Source organism: Lithobates pipiens, unplaced genomic scaffold, assembly GCF_037356315.1.
Source record: "Lithobates pipiens isolate NorthernLeopardFrog02 unplaced genomic scaffold, aLitPip1_a1.2 Scaffold_28, whole genome shotgun sequence".
In the NCBI taxonomy this organism is placed as follows: Eukaryota; Metazoa; Chordata; class Amphibia; order Anura; family Ranidae; genus Lithobates; species Lithobates pipiens.
The window spans coordinates 8,664,419-8,682,265 of NW_027507789.1; the positions used below are offsets into that span (position 1 = coordinate 8,664,419).

The 17,847-nt window shown below is 43.8% G+C and overlaps 1 protein-coding gene across 3 annotated transcripts in view; it reads right to left on the minus strand.

Moving 5' to 3' along the window:
• ABCA5 (ATP binding cassette subfamily A member 5) overlaps positions 1–17,847 on the minus strand; it is a 175,782-nt gene that overhangs the window by 65,415 nt on the left and 92,520 nt on the right. For all 3 annotated transcript variants that reach the window (XR_013263453.1, XM_077458668.1, XM_077458667.1), the window contains 5 exons: positions 11,863–12,010; positions 10,490–10,658; positions 10,151–10,209; positions 6,693–6,803; positions 261–436 (listed from right to left, as the gene is read on the minus strand). Coding sequence is in view for 2 of the 3 variants with exons in the window: in XM_077458668.1 (XP_077314794.1) it covers positions 261–436; positions 6,693–6,803; positions 10,151–10,209; positions 10,490–10,658; positions 11,863–12,010 (663 nt within the window). In the remaining variant the exon portion in view is untranslated. The remainder of the gene's footprint in view (positions 1–260; positions 437–6,692; positions 6,804–10,150; positions 10,210–10,489; positions 10,659–11,862; positions 12,011–17,847) is intronic.

Here is a 17,847-nt window from a genome sequence, read left to right on the forward strand (position 1 = left end):
TGGCCATTCATCAACAAATCATTGGCGTCAGTGACAGCGCAGCGCCAATGACTGTCAATCATCTAAATCCAGGCGTTCATAGACGCAGATTCATTCTGGGGGTCTGGTTGGGCGAATGGTTTGTCTCCTCCCTCCCCAGCTTCGTAAACTTAGATAAAAATTGTGAATAGGAATAATTTGGAGATCAAATCAAAAAAAGCCCGGAGATGAGATCAGCAGTGCCAATATGGTGCCAATATGGTGCCAATATGGTGCCGTACCTCCAGCTCCTTGCAGGTCTTGCTGATCCCCTTCAGTGAGGCGAAGACGGACAGGTTCTCCTCCACAGTCAGGTCCTCGAAGTGAATGTCACTTTGCTGGCAGACTCCAATCATCTTCCTGATGTCCAGAATCTCATCGATGTCGGTCACTCGGTGTCCAAAGATAGTGGCCACCCCTAAATTCAGAGGAACGGTCCGAGATAACTATATGTTCTCCTTTACAGTTCATAAATAATAAGTATAATAACAAGGCCCTCCCAAGACCTCCCTGGACATCCTATGAACTTCATTAAAGCCTCCAGGAGGACCCAAGGCAGGGGTCATTCTGTTATATGCATAGCGCCAATCTAGAAGGCAGTGCCCTGGCTCCATTACCTTTCCTGCCAACCTTTGCAAGCCAACTGGATGGATAGACTTACTGACCAATAGGTAGGAACAGGAGAGGAGGGCCAAAGACAGAGATAATTCTCATGTACAATGATTGCCACCCTGGAAGTCAGCATTTTGGCTCCATTCCCTTTCCTGCCATCCCTTGTAACCCAACCGGATGGATGAAGTCTCTAACTAATATCAATGAACAGGAGAGAACGACCAAAGACACCCGGCTGCGTGGTCTGGCAGGTGTATGTGAATCTCTAGACTGGCTGATCAGAATTAAAAAGCCTTTGACAGACACAACATTTCCATATGTGTATTACAGCTGACAAGCCTTTAAAGAGGAACTGCAATCTGTTCACATAATTTGTAATAAAAGCATCTTTGCCATTCTGATGTTTCTATCAAAAGGTTAAAAAAAAACGAGGGAGAAACAGGGCAAGAAACAGTGAAATGTACATGTGGATTGTGATGACATGTTGGATTGTGTATGACAATGTTTTACCTGGAACCTACAATGCTGTATTGTATGTTTTTGTTTGTTTCAATAAACTCTTTTGAGATAAAAAAAAAAAAAAAAAAAAGATAAAAAAAAACAACAAAAGCAGAAGATTTAATAGATGGAAAGTTGAAAAAAAGTACTGAAGGTCCACTTTAGGTGAAACTTCACTCTCTCAATGCACATTGACTATTTTTAAAAATGTGTTGAGCAATTTGTTGGGGTTATATGAAAAGATAAAAGAAGAAGGAAGAAGGAGAAAGAATGAGGAGGTGGAAGAAAAGAGGAAGAAAAAGAAGGAGGAAGAAGAAAGAGGAATAAGAAGGAAGAGGAAGAAGAAGAAGGAGGAGGAAAAAGAAAGAAAGAAGAGGAAGAAGAAGAAGGAGGAGGAAAAAGAAAGAAAGAGGAGGAGGAAGAAGAAGGAGAAAGAAAGCGGAAGAAGATGAAGGAAGAAGAAGAAGAAGAAGAAGAAGGAAGTAGAAGCAAGAAGGGGGAAGAAAAAAAGGAGGAATAAGGAAGAAGAAGGAGGAAGCAGGAGAAAAAAAGCGGAAGAAGATGAAGGAAGAAGAAGAAGAAGGAAGAAGAAGGAAGAAGAAGAAGGAAGTAGAAGCAAGAAGGGGGAAGAAAAAAAGGAGGAATAAGGAAGAAGAAGGAGAAAGAAGGAGAAGTAAGCAGGAGAAGTAAGAGGGAGAAGGAAGGAGGAGGAAGAAGGAAAAGGAAATAGGAGAAGGAGGAGGAAGAATGAGGAGGAAGAATGAGGAGGAAAAAGAAAGAAGAAGAAGAAGGAAGAAGGAGGAGGAAGAAGGAAGAAGGGGGAAGAAAAAAAGGAAGAAGAAGAGGAAAGAGGAGGGAAAAAAAGAAAGAAAAAAAGAGAAGAAGCACGAAGAAGAAGGCAGATGAAGGTGAAGGTAGAAGAAGGAAGAGGGAGGAAGAATGAGGAAGAAGGAGAAGTAAGCAGGAGAAGTAAGAGGGAGAAGGAAGGAGGAGGAAGAAGGAGAAGGAAGAAGGAGAAGGAGGAGGAAGAATGAGGAGGAAAAAGAAAGAAGAATGAGGAAGCAGGAGAAAGAAGAGGAAGAAGAGGGAGGAAGGAAGAAGAAGAAGGAAGAAGAAGAAGTAGGAGGAAGAAGGAAGAAGGGGGAAGCAAAGGAGGAAGAATGAGGAGGAAAAAGAAAGAAGAATGAGGAAGCAGGAGAAAGAAGAGGAAGAAGAAGAAGAAGAAGAAGGAAGAAGGAGGAGGAAGAAGGAAGAAGGGGGAAGAAAAAAAGGAGGAAGAAGAGGAAAGAGGAGGGAGAAGAAGAAAGAAAAAAAAAGAGAAGGAGCACGAACAAGAAGGCAGATGAAGGTGAAGGTAGAAGAAGGAAGAGGGAGGAAGAAGGAGGAAGAAGAAAAAAGGAGAAGGAGCACTAAGAAGAAGGCAGATGAAGGTGAAGGAGAAAGAAAGAAAGAAGAAGGAGGAAAAAAGCTGAAAGAAGAAGGAGGAGGAGAACGATGGAGGAGGAAGAACAAGGTGGAAGAAGGAAGAAGAAGAAGGAGGAAGAAGGAAAACAAGGAGGAAGAAGAAGAAGGAGGAAGAAGAAGGAGGAAGAATAAGGAAGGATGAAGAAGGTGGAGGAAGAAGAAAGATGAAGGAGGAGAAAGAAGGGCGAAGAAGAAGGAAGAAGAACTCCCCATAAATAATGCTGTTGCCCCCTTTCCATCTTTTACAATTTATTTTTCGATTCAACGGTCCCTACTTGTGTAGATGAATCATTGATGTTAGAACACTATAACACTCTATAATCCCATGCACCCCACAGGGATGTGTTCCAGTATATAAGGGATTTTGAATATATGAGGCAGATTTATTTTTAACCCCATCCAGCACATCAGAAAATACAGAAAAAATGATCAGAGACTGCAAGTTCCTCTCCCCGGGAATGAAAGCTCATTAATATTCATGGAGGCTCTGTGTCTATGCTACTGCTTGCAAAAACCGGTGTTTAGCTCCTAGAGTAGTCTGGGTAATCCCTGGCGGCCTCTTCGCTGGCAGCAGACGAATGTTAATCCATCTTTTCTGTCTATTCAGCCTGTTAAATAAGAATGCCTTGTGCGACCGTAGAGAGGCAGGGTGCCATGTGACGGGTTTGGCTTGCACAGGTCCGTACGTCTATAGTTGGCCATACACACGCAGTAATATGATGAATCAGGAGACTTATTTTCACCTACCCACTGAACATGAAATGTGTGCAAACCCAAAATCTATTTTTCAGTATGTCTGACATCTCGCCTCACTGGACACAGTCTTGTGGCCAATGGGAGGCATTGTTACATTTAACAGACTAAAAGGGAGCAAATAAGAGAAGGTTATTGTTAAGGTTTATATGTACTTTAATGTGATGAAGACTGTAATCGAGAACCTCCCTTTCTCTGGTAGAAAATAGAATTTTTGTACTCACCATAAAATCCTTTTCATGGAGTCCATTGAGGGGAACAGGAAGTATTTAACCTTTAGGTTATACAAAAAATTTACCCAGGATAACATCTCCCGCTCCCCTCATGCCTCCGTTTCGTAGCAAATCACAGTACCAAGAGCACATTCATAAACACAAATGGGTGGAACCTGTGTCCCTCAAAGGTCTCCAAGAAAAGGACTTTACAGCAGGTACAAAAATCTTTTTTTCTTTCATACTCATTGAGAGGAACACAGGAAGTCTTTAAACTTTGGGATGTCCAAAAGCAATTCAACTGAGATGTGGGCAATGCAGCGAGCAATATCTAATGGGCTGAAGAAACACCAGAAAAACGGGCAACTGCCTTTAGCTCAAAGAGCCTTCTGAAGAACATTATGCCTGATGCTGGCAACAGATGAGGCTGAAACATCCACCTGGTAGAACTAAAAGAACGGGTGAACAGGGCGGCACAGTGGTGTAGTGTCTGGCACTCTCACCTAGCAGTAAGAAGGGTTGCTGGTTCAAATCCCAACCACGACACTACCTGCCTGGAGTTTGCATGTTCTCCCTGTGCCTGTGTGGGTTTCCTCCCGTAATCCAAAGACATGCAGGTAGGTTAACTGGCTTCTGTCCAAAATTGGCCCTAGTATATGAATGGGGACCTTGGATTGTGGGCTCCTTGAGGGTAGGGACCAATGTGAGTGTGCAATGTACAGGGATAGGGATGATTGTAGACACTCACTCAGGTTGAACTGGATGGACTGGTGTCTTTATTCAACCTTACTAACTATGTAACTATGAAACAGGAGGCCAGGTGGCATCTTTGCAAGTCTGGGAAACCATTGCTCGATGCTGAAAAGACCAAGTAGCGCTCACACATCTAGTAGAGTGCACCGTGACATGAAGGTGTAGAACTCAATCCTTAAGACCATAAGCTTGGATGATGGTCTTCCTGGGACACCTAGAAAAGGCGTAACGAGAATCCCATGCCCCTCTATGGGGACCATCCAGGATGACAAAGAGGGAATCAGTCTTCCCAAAAAAAGCAGTGACTGATAGACTCAGCCACTAGGGGTTGGGTGTTCTACTTGGGAGACTCTCTGTACAAAGGTCCTAATCAAAGAGTGAAAGGCCAACAGCCCTGAAACAAAATAGAAAGGGCAGAAAACTGACACTTGATAGTGCTGGCAGCTAAATAGTGGTCCAGACCCAGTTGCAGGAAGGAGAGGATTCCGTCCAAAGAGAAACCCAGAGGGTGGAAGCCCCAAAAAACACACACCAAGCAATGCATGCCTTCCATGTCTGATGTCAGACTTCATAAGAAGTCCTAGCTTTAGCACCACAATAATCACAGACTCCGAGATGCTCCTGTCCCTCAGGACCTTGGCTACAACAGCCATGCCACTAAAGCAAGTTACCAATAAAAAGGATGGCAAATCGGTCCTTGGGACAGAAGTTCTTCTGCCAGGAGTCATCCATCTGGACCAGTTCAGAACAATGAGGATCACTGGAATGCCCATCTTTTTGAATCCTGCAAAGCAGACGAGGAATACGATTCAGGGGAGAAAAGACATAGATTGGGCTGATCCCATGGAGCCACCAGAGAAGAGTTAAACCCTAAAGCCCCATACACACCATCAGATTTTCTGCTGATTTTTGTCTTCAGATTTACCAAAACCATGTAGTGCAAGGGCCTGCCTGATTGCATACAAATTGAAAACTCCTAATGCCGCGTACACTCGACCGGACTTTTTGACAGCAACGGAACGAGTCCGTCGGACAATTTGATCGTGTGTGGGCTCCATCGGACCTTTGCTTGCCAAAAATCCGGCTGACTTTAGAAATTGAACATGTTTTAAATTTCCCCACCGGAACTCCGCCGGACCGAGAAATCCGCTCGTGTGTATGCTAGTCCGATGGACAAAAACCGACGCTAGGGCAGCTATTGGCTACCGGCTATGAACTTCCTTATTCTAGTCCGGTCGTATGTCATCACGTTCGAATCCGTCTGACTTTAGTGTGATTGTGTGTGGCCAAGTCCGTTCATTCGGAAAGTCCGTCGGAACTCCGCCGATAGTCCGTCGGAAAGACCGTCGGACCTAGTCCATCGAAAAGTCCGCTCGTGTGTACGCGGCATAAGGTTTGACCTCATATTATATGGTGTTGGTAAATCTGAAGGAAAAAATCAGCAGAAAATCTGATCGTGTGTATGGGGCTTAAGTGAATGTAATGTGCGTAGAAACAGCCACTTGCAGTATCAGTGGTCTGGACCACTATGTAGTAACTGGGTCTGGACCACTATTTAGCTGCCAGAATTATCAAGTGTCAGTTTTCTGCCCTTTTTATTTTGTTTCAGGGCTGTTGGCCTTTCACTCTTTGATTAGGACCTTTGTACAAAGAGTCTACTATGTAGAACACCCAACCCCTAATGGCTGAGTCTATCAGTCACTGCTTTTTTTAGGAAGACTGATTCTCTTTGTCATCCTGGATGGTCCCAGTAAAGGGGCATTGGCTTCTCGTTACGCCATTTCTAGGTGTCCCAGGAAAACCATCATCCAAGCTTATGGTCTTAAGGATTGAGTTCTACACCTTCATGTCACGGCGCACTCTACTACATGTGTGAGCGCTACTTGGTCTTTTCAGCATCGAGCAATGGTTTCCCAGACTTGCCAAGATGCCACCTGGCCTCCTGGTCACCTGTTCTTTTAGTTCTACCAGGTGGATGTTCCGGCTTCATCTGTTGCCAGCTTTCAGGCATAATGTTCTTCAGAAGGTTCTTTGAGCTAAAGGCAGTTGCCAGTTTTTCTGGTGTTCCTTCAGACCATTGGATATTGCTCGCTGTATCGGGAGCCCATGTGACTGGGTGACAACGCAGGAACCTGAACAAGGACCCTCAGGACAGGATCACCAAAGATTACTGTAGCTGCAGATTTAAAATGATTGGAAGTGACTTTGGCATGGTAAAATGTATATGAGAAGAATTTAGTGACAGGAGTTACATCTTCATTAGTAGTTTGTACAAATCTGATAAGAGCAGGAATCAGAAGCGCACTACGGTTGCTTCCCGACTGTACAACGCCTATACTACAGCATACGGCAAAGATTCTCAGAGACCGCTAAATGTCTCACCTTCAGACGGCGGGCAGAGACCACATAAAATATTCATCAGTGTTGTTTTGCCGGTGCCACTGTGCCCAAGCAAAGCTGTTATTTGTCCTTCATATATGTCCAAGGTGAGCCCTGCAGATAAAAATAAGATTACCACAGACATCAGAGACACAATACTACTATCTACATTATTTCCTCAAACCCTGGTGGCTATTTATAAAGAAAAAAAGAAAAGAAAAATAGTCTGAGCTAAAATCCAGGATTTTTAAAGAATGTGAATTTTCAAAAAGTAGTTTTCCTTGTAGAGCAGCCACAGCCCCGAGTAAGAAAGTCTGTCCCCTGCCAGCATGCTGCAGAGAAGGACCCATGCTCTCTGCAGTCATGTCTCAGAAGAAGTCTGACCCACCCCCCTGTACAGTAAGAGCTAGAGCTCCCCAATCATGAGCTTTGCTGATTTGAGAGCTAGGTCTGTCTCAGCTGGGGTGCTGTGCCAGACCTCTGCAGAGTGACCACTGCTTTATGGGGGAAACTGACCTTCTTCCTACCAGATATACAGGGCCGTCTTTAATATTGATTGGACTCTGGGCAAACATTTACTTGGGCCCTCCCAAATTCACTTATCAACTATTTGCAGGCAGCGCGGGTTCATGGGACAGCTGCTTTGGGCCCCAGAACAATGACTGCTCTTTCTTGTGGCACGCTGAGGGGAGAAAGGGGTAAACAGAAGGTCTTAAAGAGAACTGAGGGACTACAGGCTTCCTGAACAAGCAGGTTGCCTGGCTTCAGTCATTTCCAAAACACTGATCCAAAACAGGAATGCAGCAAGTAAGGTGCAAAATCCTTATTTTCATCTTTTGCCTTGGGTTAGTGAGTCAGGTAGTACAGCCAAATGATTTGCATGCCAATCGGGTCACTGGTAAGTCATAAACAGAAATTTCCTTCAAATCTGTTTATAAATGCACCCTCTCTGAAAGCGGTTTCACTGTGTTATTAAAGGGTCCAATTACCCCCCATCCTCAAATGGGAGGCCCTTATTTTATTCTTTGTGGTTGCTTGAAGGATGCGAATCCCCCACCAGGTCTCCCAACCCTCGAAAGAGGTGAATTTTTCCACCAGCTTCTTCTAACATTTGGGGTCGCCCACGCTTTAAGAAGGCAAATCCTCCACTAGCTTCTTCTAACATTTGGGCTCTCCCAAGCTCAGAAGCTGGTGGAGGATTTGCCTCCTTCGAGCGTGGGAGAGCCCAAATGTTAGAAGAAGATAGTGGAGGATTCACCTCCTTAAAGCATGGGAGACCAAATGTTAGAAGAAGCTGGTGGAGGGTTTGCTACTTCAAGCGTGGGAGACACCCAATGTTAGAAGAAGCTGGTGGATTTGCCTCCTTCGAACGTGGGAGACGCCAAACGTTAGAAGAAGCTGGTGGAGGATTTGCCTCCTTTAACGTTTGGCGTCTCAGACGCTCGAAGGAGGCAAATCCTCCAACAGCTTTTTCTAACATTTGGCGTCTCCCACACCTGAAGTAGGAAAATCCTCCACCAGCTTATTCTAACATTTGGGGTCTCCTACGCTTGAAGGATGCAAACCCTCCACTATCTTCTTCTAACATTTGGCGTCTCCCATTCTCGAAGGAGGCGAATACTTCACCAGCTTCTTCTAACATTTGATGTCTCCCATGCTTGAAGTAGGCAAATCCTCCACCAGCTTACTCTAACATTTGGGGTCTCCTACGCTTGAAGGATGCAAACCCTCCACTATCTTCTTCTAACATTTGGCGTCTCCCATTCTCGAAGGAGGCGAATACTTCACCAGCTTCTTCTAACATTTGATGTCTCCCATGCTTGAAGTAGGCAAATCCTCCACCAGCTTACTCTAACATTTGGGGTCTCCCACGCTTTAAGGAAGGGAATCCTCCATTATCTTCTTCTAACATTTGGGCTCTCCCACACTTGAAGTAGGCAAATCCTCCACCAGCTTACTCTAACATTTGGGGTCTCCCACGTTTTAAGAAGGGGAATCCTCCACTATCTTCTTCTAACATTTGGCGTCTCCCATTTTCGAAGGAGACGAATACTTCACCAGCTTCTTCTAACATTTGGCATCTCCCACGCTTGAAGGAGGCAAATCCTCCACCAGCTTATTCTAACATTTGGGGTCTCCTACACTTGAAGTAGGCAAATCCTCCACCAGCTTAGTCTAACATTTGGGGTCTCCCACACTTGAAGTAGGCAAATCCTCCACCAGCTTAGTCTAACATTTGGGGTCTCCTACACTTTAAGGAGGGGAATCCTCCATTATCTTCTTCTAACATTTGGCGTCTCCCATTCTCGAAAGAGGCAAATACTTCACCAGCTTCTTCTAACATTTGGGGTCTCCCACGCTTTAAGGAGGGGAATCCTCCAATATCTTCTTCTAAAATTTGGCATCTCCCATTCTTGAAGGAGACGAATACTTCACCAGCTTCTTCTAACATTTGGCATCTCCCACGCTTGAAGGAGGCAAATCCTCCAACAGCTTCTTCTAACATTTGGCGTCTCCCACACCTGAAGTAGGCAAATCCTCCACCAGCTTATTCTAACATTTGGGGTCTCCTACGCTTGAAGGATGAAAATCCTCCACTATCTTCTTCTAACATTTGGCGTCTCCCATTCTCGAAGGAGGCGAATACTTCACCAGCTTCTTCTAACATTTGATGTCTCCCATGCTTGAAGTAGGCAAATCCTCCACCAGCTTACTCTAACATTTGGGGTCTCCCACGTTTTAAGAAGGGGAATCCTCCACTATCTTCTTCTAACATTTGGCGTCTCCCATTTTCGAAGGAGACGAATACTTCACCAGCTTCTTCTAACATTTGGCATCTCCCACGCTTGAAGGAGGCAAATCCTCCACCAGCTTATTCTAACATTTGGGGTCTCCTACACTTGAAGTAGGCAAATCCTCCACCAGCTTAGTCTAACATTTGGGGTCTCCCACACTTGAAGTAGGCAAATCCTCCACCAGCTTAGTCTAACATTTGGGGTCTCCTACGCTTTAAGGAGGGGAATCCTCCATTATCTTCTTCTAACATTTGGCGTCTCCCATTCTCGAAAGAGGCGAATACTTCACCAGCTTCTTCTAACATTTGGGGTCTCCCACGCTTTAAGGAGGGGAATCCTCCAATATCTTCTTCTAAAATTTGGCATCTCCCATTCTTGAAGGAGACGAATACTTCACCAGCTTCTTCTAACATTTGGCGTCTCCCACTCTTGAAGGAGGCAAATCCTCCATCAGCTTATTCTAACATTTGGGGTCTCCTATGCTTGAAGGAGGCAAATCCTCCACCATCTTCTTCTAAGATTTGGCATCTCCCACGCTCAAAGGGGGAAAACCCTCCATCAGCTTCTTCTAGGATTTGGGGTTTTCATCCCACCACAGCAAAATAATGACAGATCTCTAGCGGGAATTCTATTAATCTCATATTTAAGAAATCTTAAATCTCTTACCTTGTAATGCCTCCATCTGACGATTTTCCTTTTTGAAAGACTTATGGATATTTTTAATTCTGCATGAAGAAGAAGAAGAAGAAGGAGTTAAAATACTCAGAACAAAAAAAGACCTCAACAAAAAGCTATGGTAAGAGTCTTTCTGGGGTAGATTCCTGCCCTGGAGAAAATGCTGGAGCACTGGTTTCTCTTTGATTGGTATTTCAGCCCATCTATTACTCTTTATTTACCTCCCACCCCCAGCCAGATAGTGAGCGTGGTCTCATGTACACAGTAGAGTGTATTTCTGGTTGAAGAAGGTTATTTTGCCAAAGTCCAGGTATAATAATGTTGACATACCTGATGGCCTCTTTCCCATGCAAGCCTAGCGGGACAGGCTCCACCACGTCGCTCAGATCGGTGTTGGTGCTGAAGAAGCTCTCACTGAGCACCCCGTAATTTCTCCTTCTCTTCGACCAGTAAGACGGCTTCAGAAAGAAGAGAGGTGACCGACGTAAACCGTACTCTCCTGTTCCCAAAGCAAAAGACACATTGAAGCTTTACACCCCCCAATAAGATCCTCCAACACACTGAAACAAGACCCAACACTTGACAAGTAAAGCCCTTTTCCAGTTTTATTTTCAAATAAAAAAAATATTTTCTCTCTAGACCAGTGGCCCCAAACGGTGACCCTTTACTTGTCATTATCTGGCCCTTGGGGCACTATTCCTCCCACTGACACCAACAATGGGACACTATTCCTCCCACTGACACCAATGATGGGGCACTATTCCTCCCACTGACACCAATGATGGGGCACTATTCCTCCCCCTGACACCAATGATGGGGCACTGTTCCTCCCCATGACACCAATCATGGGGCACTATTCCTCCCCCTGACACCAATGATGGGGCACTGTTCCTCCCCATGACACCAATCATGGGGCACTATTCCTCCCATTGACACCAATGATGGGACACTATTCCTCCCCATGACACCAATGATGGGACACTATTCCCCCCACTGACACCATTGATGGGGCACTATACCTCCCTCTGACACCAATAATGGGGCACTATTGCTCCCATTGACAGAAATGATGGGGCATGATTCCTTCCACTAACACCGAGGGAGCGCTATTCCTCCCACTGACACCAACAATGGGGCACTACTCTTCCCACTGACACCAACGATGGGGCACTACTCTTCCCACTGACACCAACAAGGGGCACTATTCTCCCCACTGACACCAAGGATAGAGCACTATTCCTCCCACTGACACCAATGATGGAGCACTATTCCTCCCACTGACACTAATGATGGGGCACTATTCTTCCCACTGACACTAACGAGGGGCACTATACTTCCCTTTGACACCAATGATGGGACACTATACCTCCCTCTGACACCAATAATGGAGAACTATTTCTCCCACTGACACCAAGGATAGAGCATTTATCCTCCCACTGACACTAATGATGGGGCACTATTCCTCCCACTGACACCAATGATGGGCCACTATTCCTCCCACTGACACCAACGAGGGGCACTATACCTTCCTCTGACACCAATGATGGGGCACTACTCCTCCCACTGACACCAAGGATAGAGCACTTATCCTCCCACTGACACCAGTGATGGGGCACTATTCCTCCCACTGACAGCCAAAGTCAGAAATGAAGCCCATCATCCACCCAGGTCAATATGCGCTTGTTCATATGGGGCGCTCTTACCCGGGAGAATCTGGTCAAGGTATGACGCCAGGAGCAGGTACATCACACTGTCCACCACCAGGAAAATATAGGTGATGATGAGGGGGTAGGGGCCATCCTTCAGATTGAATAGTTGGGCCCCATTTCCATTCTGCTCAAGAATCATCACCTGAAATACACACGGAACGTATCAGAAGGTCAGTACATTACATTATTAATGTATATCGGACGGATCGTTGTTGTGGAAACATAAATTTTTTATATATATATATATATATATATATATATATATATATATTGCTTTTAAGTGTAAATATCAGATCTGAGCTCTTTTTGACTCCAGATCTCACATTAAAGTGGCCCTGTCCTGTTTAATTATTTTACAAGGCATTCGAAATTTTAATTCATGGTAATAGGAATAAAAGTGATCAAAAAGATTTTTTTTAAAGGGACAGTGTAAAAAAAATAAAAAAATAAAGGTAAAATCCAGACTCCAGATCTCACATTAAAGTGGCCCTGTCCTGTTTATTTCTTTTACAAGGGATCAGAATTGACATTCTTTGTAATAGGAATAAAAGTGATCACATTTTTTTTTTTTTTTTTTTTTAAAGGGACAGTGTAAAAAAAAAAAAAAAAATAAATAAAAGTAAAATCCAGACTCCAGATCTCACATTAAAGGGACAGTGTAAAAAATAAAATAAAATACAAGTAAAAAAATAAAAATAAATAAATAAAGCCCCCTATCCCTCCGAGCTTGCGCGCAGAAGCGAACGCATACGCAGGTGGAGCCCACATATGTAAAATATGTTGTTCAAACCACACCAGGTATCGCCGCGAACGTCAGAGCGAGAGCAATAATTCTAGCGCTAGACCTCCTCTGTGACTCTAAACTGGCAACCTGTAAAAAAAAATTGGAGATTTGGGGCAATTTTAAAGCGTGGCATGTTGGGTATCAATTTACTCGGCGTAACATCATCTTTCACATTATACAAAAAAATTGTGCTAACTTTACGGTTTTCTTATTTTTTAATTCAGAAAAAAATAAAAAATTCCAAACAAAATTGTGTTTGTAAGACCGCTGTGCAAATATGGCGTGACATAAAGTATTGCAACGAACGATCTCCATTTTATTCACTAGGGTGTCTGCAAAAAAATTTTTTTATAATGATTGGGGGTTCTAAGTAATTTTCTAGCAAAAAAAACAACTGCTTTTAATAATCAAAAAGTGCAAGAAATTGGCTTGTCCTTAAAGTGGTTGTAAACCCTTACAACACACTTTAACCTACAGGTAAGCCTAGATTAAGGCTTACCTGTAGGTGCTGCAAATATCTCCTAAACCTACATGGTTTAGGAGATATTTACAATTCCCCTTACTAGGTTTACTGCTGGGCATGCACCAATGTACACTTTAGAAGGGTCACGGCGTGCCGTTTTCATTAAACGACATGTCGTGACTGGCGGCACGTGCGGGAGTGACGTCACGCGACTCTGGCCACTCACTGAGCCAGAGTCTGTGACCCCGGAAGAAAGATGGACGCTTCGAGCCGGCGAGGAAATCGGGGATATCACTGGCTCCTGTGTCAGGTAAGTGACACATAATGGGCTACTATGCGATGCCTTATGCTTTGCCTTTGCAGGGAAACAAAGAGGAAGTAAACCCATCAGGGTTTACTTCCTCTTTAAGAGGCTAGAGGGGCGATTCTTTTCCTCCCACTGTAAAGCTTCGTACACACGATCGGATTCTCCGCAGACAAAAACCTCAGACATTTATCCAAAGGCGTGTGCCTGGATTTTGTCTTGCATACAAACGGCAAGGAATTGTCGGCCAACAAACACGAACGTAGTGACGTACTACGTAGTTTTTCAGCTCTTTAGCACCACCCTTTGGGCTCCTTCTGCTAACTTTGTGTTAGCATAAGTTTGGTATGTGTTGATTCGCGCTTTTCAGCTCACGCTTTTCATTTCAAGCTTTTCAGTTCGTTTCTGGACAGCCGTTCTTCAACCAGCCATGTTGCGTAATCGGAGGAGATAACGTGTTATTTATTATTGGCCTTGGAGTTATTGCTTTGACCCAAGTCCAGTCAAGGAACAGGAGGAGGAGGAGTTCTTGGACGAAGAATTGGCTGCTTTATTAATGGTGAGCAATTATGTCATATGCCTTTGCTGCGGGAGCTCCAGGAGAATAATCCGGATGATTTTCGGAATTATCTCTGGATGACGGAACCCCTGCTTTCACCAACTCTTGGCATTGCTGACCTCCCTATATGAAGAAGCAGGACACATGCATGAGGCTATTATTTTATTTTTTGGTTGAATAATAATGATTTGATTTGTTATATTTTCTATATTTTTGGATGCATAGAATGCACTTTTTGGTTAAGTTCTATTGGCAGATAGCATGTCTAATTTTATTTGTTTTCTTTTTTTAAATGCACAATAAAAAAATTGTGTAGAATAATACTTGGCTGCGCGTTTTACTTCAAATGACAGTTTGGGAGTAGGCATTTGCATTTAAAAAAATCTAAAGTAAAATTAACAAGGGACACCAACATAGTTGTATCTTTGTTCTTATAAACTATGGGATAATGCTGTTGTGGTAACTTGCCCAAAAAAAAAATAAAAAAAAATAAAAAATAAAAAAGGATAATAATATAATTCTTGATATCACTAGAAAATAAAAGCCTTTAAAAATCCGTGAAAATTTCTGTCATCTGGAGCAGAGATCAGTGTCATGTCACAAGTAGCCACACCCCCCACAGTTAGAATCACTCCCCAGGACACGCTTAACCCTTACACTGCCACCTAGTGGTTAACTCCTTCACTGCCAGTGTCATTTACACAGGAATCAGTGCATTTGTATAGCACTGATTGCTGTATAAATGACAATGGTCCCAAAAATGTGTCAAAAATGTCCGATGTGTCCGCCATAATGGAGCAGTCACCATAAAAATCGCTGATCGCCGGCATTACTAGTAAAACAAAAGAAATTATTAATAAAAATGCCATAAAACTATCCCCTATTTTGTAAATGCTATAACTTTTGCACCAACCAATCAATAATCGCTTATTGCGTTTTTTTTTTTTATACCAAAAATATGTAGAAGAATACGTATCGGCCTAAACTGAGGAAAAATAAATGTTTTAAATATATTTTTGGCGGATATTTATTATAGCAAAATGTAAAAAAATAATGTGATTTTTTTTTTTTACCAAAAATATGTAGAAGAATATGTATCGGCCTAAACTGGGGAAAAATAATATTTTTTTAATATATTTTTGGGGGATATTTTTTATAACAAAATGTAAAAAAATAATGTGATTTTTTTTTTTACCAAAAATATGTAGAAGAATATGTATCGGCCTAAACTGGGGAAAAATAATATTTTTTTAATATATTTTTGGGGGATATTTTTTATAACAAAATGTAAAAAATAATGTGTTTTTTCTTTTTTCAAAATTTTTGCTCTTTTTTGTTTATAGTGCAAAAAAGAAAAACCGCAGAGGTGATCAAATACCACCAAAAGAAAGCTCTATTTGTGGGGGGAAAAAAAAGGACGCCAATTTTGTACGAGAGCCACGTCTCACGACATCGCAATCGTCAATTAAAGCGAGGCAGCGCCGAATCGCAAAAAATGCTCTGGTCTTTGGCAAGAGAATTGCGCGCCGCCTTTGGAGATTTCACAATTTGCCACGTCACGAATGTTAATTCTCCATTACGAACGCTCGTTTACAAGACCGACCGCTTCCGGCCCCGTCCTTGATTCTGATCATGCGTGTTTTGTACTTTGGACTTTTTGTCCGACGGACTTGTGTACACACGCTCGTAAAATCCGACAACAGGCATTTGTCCGTGGAAAATTTGAAAGCCTGCTATCCAACATTTGTCCGCGGAAAAATCCGACAACAATTGTCCGATGGAGCGTAACACGCGGTCAGATTTTCCGCCAACAGCCTGACATCACACAATTCCCGTCGGAAAATCCGCGTGTACGAGGCTTAAGTCTAAACATGTAGGTAAGAGCTCATTCACACCAGTGAGCGCCACACTTTGAAACACCGGGAGACGCTCCTTGTTTTTTTTTTCATGAACTCTCTCTACGCAACTGTTGTGTCCCCATAGAGCAGATTTGTTTTCAAACCTGGAGGCAGATTCCTTATCTTAATGTATTAAAGCGGAGAGACTCCAGGGAGAGGATTGTTCTGTCTCCGCATATAAATTAGACGACAATATTAGCCAAACCAAGGTATGTCTCTATAAACAAGCCAGATTGTAAAGTCTAATATTCGGTAGACCAAGACCACCAGTATTCTTCGGCAGGGTAGAGAGTAGATTAGTGATGGACGAACTTCGGATGGGACGTTTTCACGAACGCGGCCAAAAGTTCACGAACCGCAAAGTTTGCGACGGGCCCAATGGCAGGCGAACCTTAAAAACCTACAGGTCATATTTTCAGCCACAAAATAATTACTAGCTGTACACACATAGTCCCACCACATGGCCACTGACGTAACACATGTATGAAGGGAATCTGAGATCGACAACTACAAGCATTCTTTTTGTTATCTTTTTTAAATTTTGACAATTCAGGACTCAGGAGGGCATGAAGGTTATGGAGGAGAGGAAAGGCCAGGGTAGGCTATGAAGAGGGTGCAGGAGATGATCACCAGCACCGTGATAGAGTGCACTGACACCAGCACCGTGATATATAGAGCACTGACACCAGCACTGTGATAGAGTGCACTGACACCAGCACCGTGATATATAGAGCACTGACACCAGCACTGTGATAGAGTGCACTGACACCAGCACCGTGATATAGAGCACTGACACCAGCACTGTGATAGAGTGCACTGACACCAGCACCGTGATATATAGAGCACTGACACCAGCACTGTGATAGAGTGCACTGACACCAGCACCGTGATATAGAGCACTGACACCAGCACTGTGATAGAGTGCACTGACACCAGCACCGTGATAGAGTGCACTGACACCAGCACCGTGATAGAGTGCACTGACACCAGCACAGTGATATATAGAGCACTGACACCAGCACTGTGATAGAGTGCACTGACACCAGCACCGTAATATAGAGGACTGACACCAGCACCGTGATAGAGAGCACTGACACCAGCGCCGTGATAGAGCACACTGACACCAGCACCGTGATATATAGAGCACTGACACCAGCACTGTGATAGAGTGCACTGACACCAGCACCGTGATATAGAGAACTGACACCAGCACCATGATAGAGAGCACTGACACCAGCACCATGATATAGAGAACTGACACCAGCACCATGATAGAGAGCACTGACACCAGCACCGTGATAGAGAGCACCGACACCAGCACCATGATAGAGAGCACTGACACCAGCACCGTGATATAGAGAACTGACACCAGCACCATGATAGAGAGCACTGACACCAGCACCGTGATATAGAGAACTGACACCAGCACCATGATAGAGAGCACTGACACCAGCACCGTGATATAGAGAACTGACACCAGCACCGTGATAGAGAGCACTGACACCAGCACCATGATATAGAGAACTGACACCAGCACCATGATAGAGAGCACTGACACCAGCACCATGATATAGAGAACTGACACTAGCACCATGATAGAGAGCACTGACACCAGCACCGTGATAGAGAGCACTGACACCAGCACCATGATGGAGAGCACTGACACCAGCACCATGATATAGAGAACTGACACCAGCACCATGATAGAGAGCACTGACACCAGCACCGTGATATAGAGAACTGACACCAGCACCATGATAGAGAGCACTGACACCAGCACCATGATACAGAGCACTGACACCAGCACCATAATAGAGACTGTCCCTACACTGATAAAAGACAGCTGCAGAATCGGGCAGGGTACTGGAGAGGTGGGACAGCTATAATCTCTGGATTTTTAGACCAAAAGGATGTCGGTAAGGGATATTTCAGAGACAGATGTAAAAAAAAAAAAAAGCAGATTTTTACATA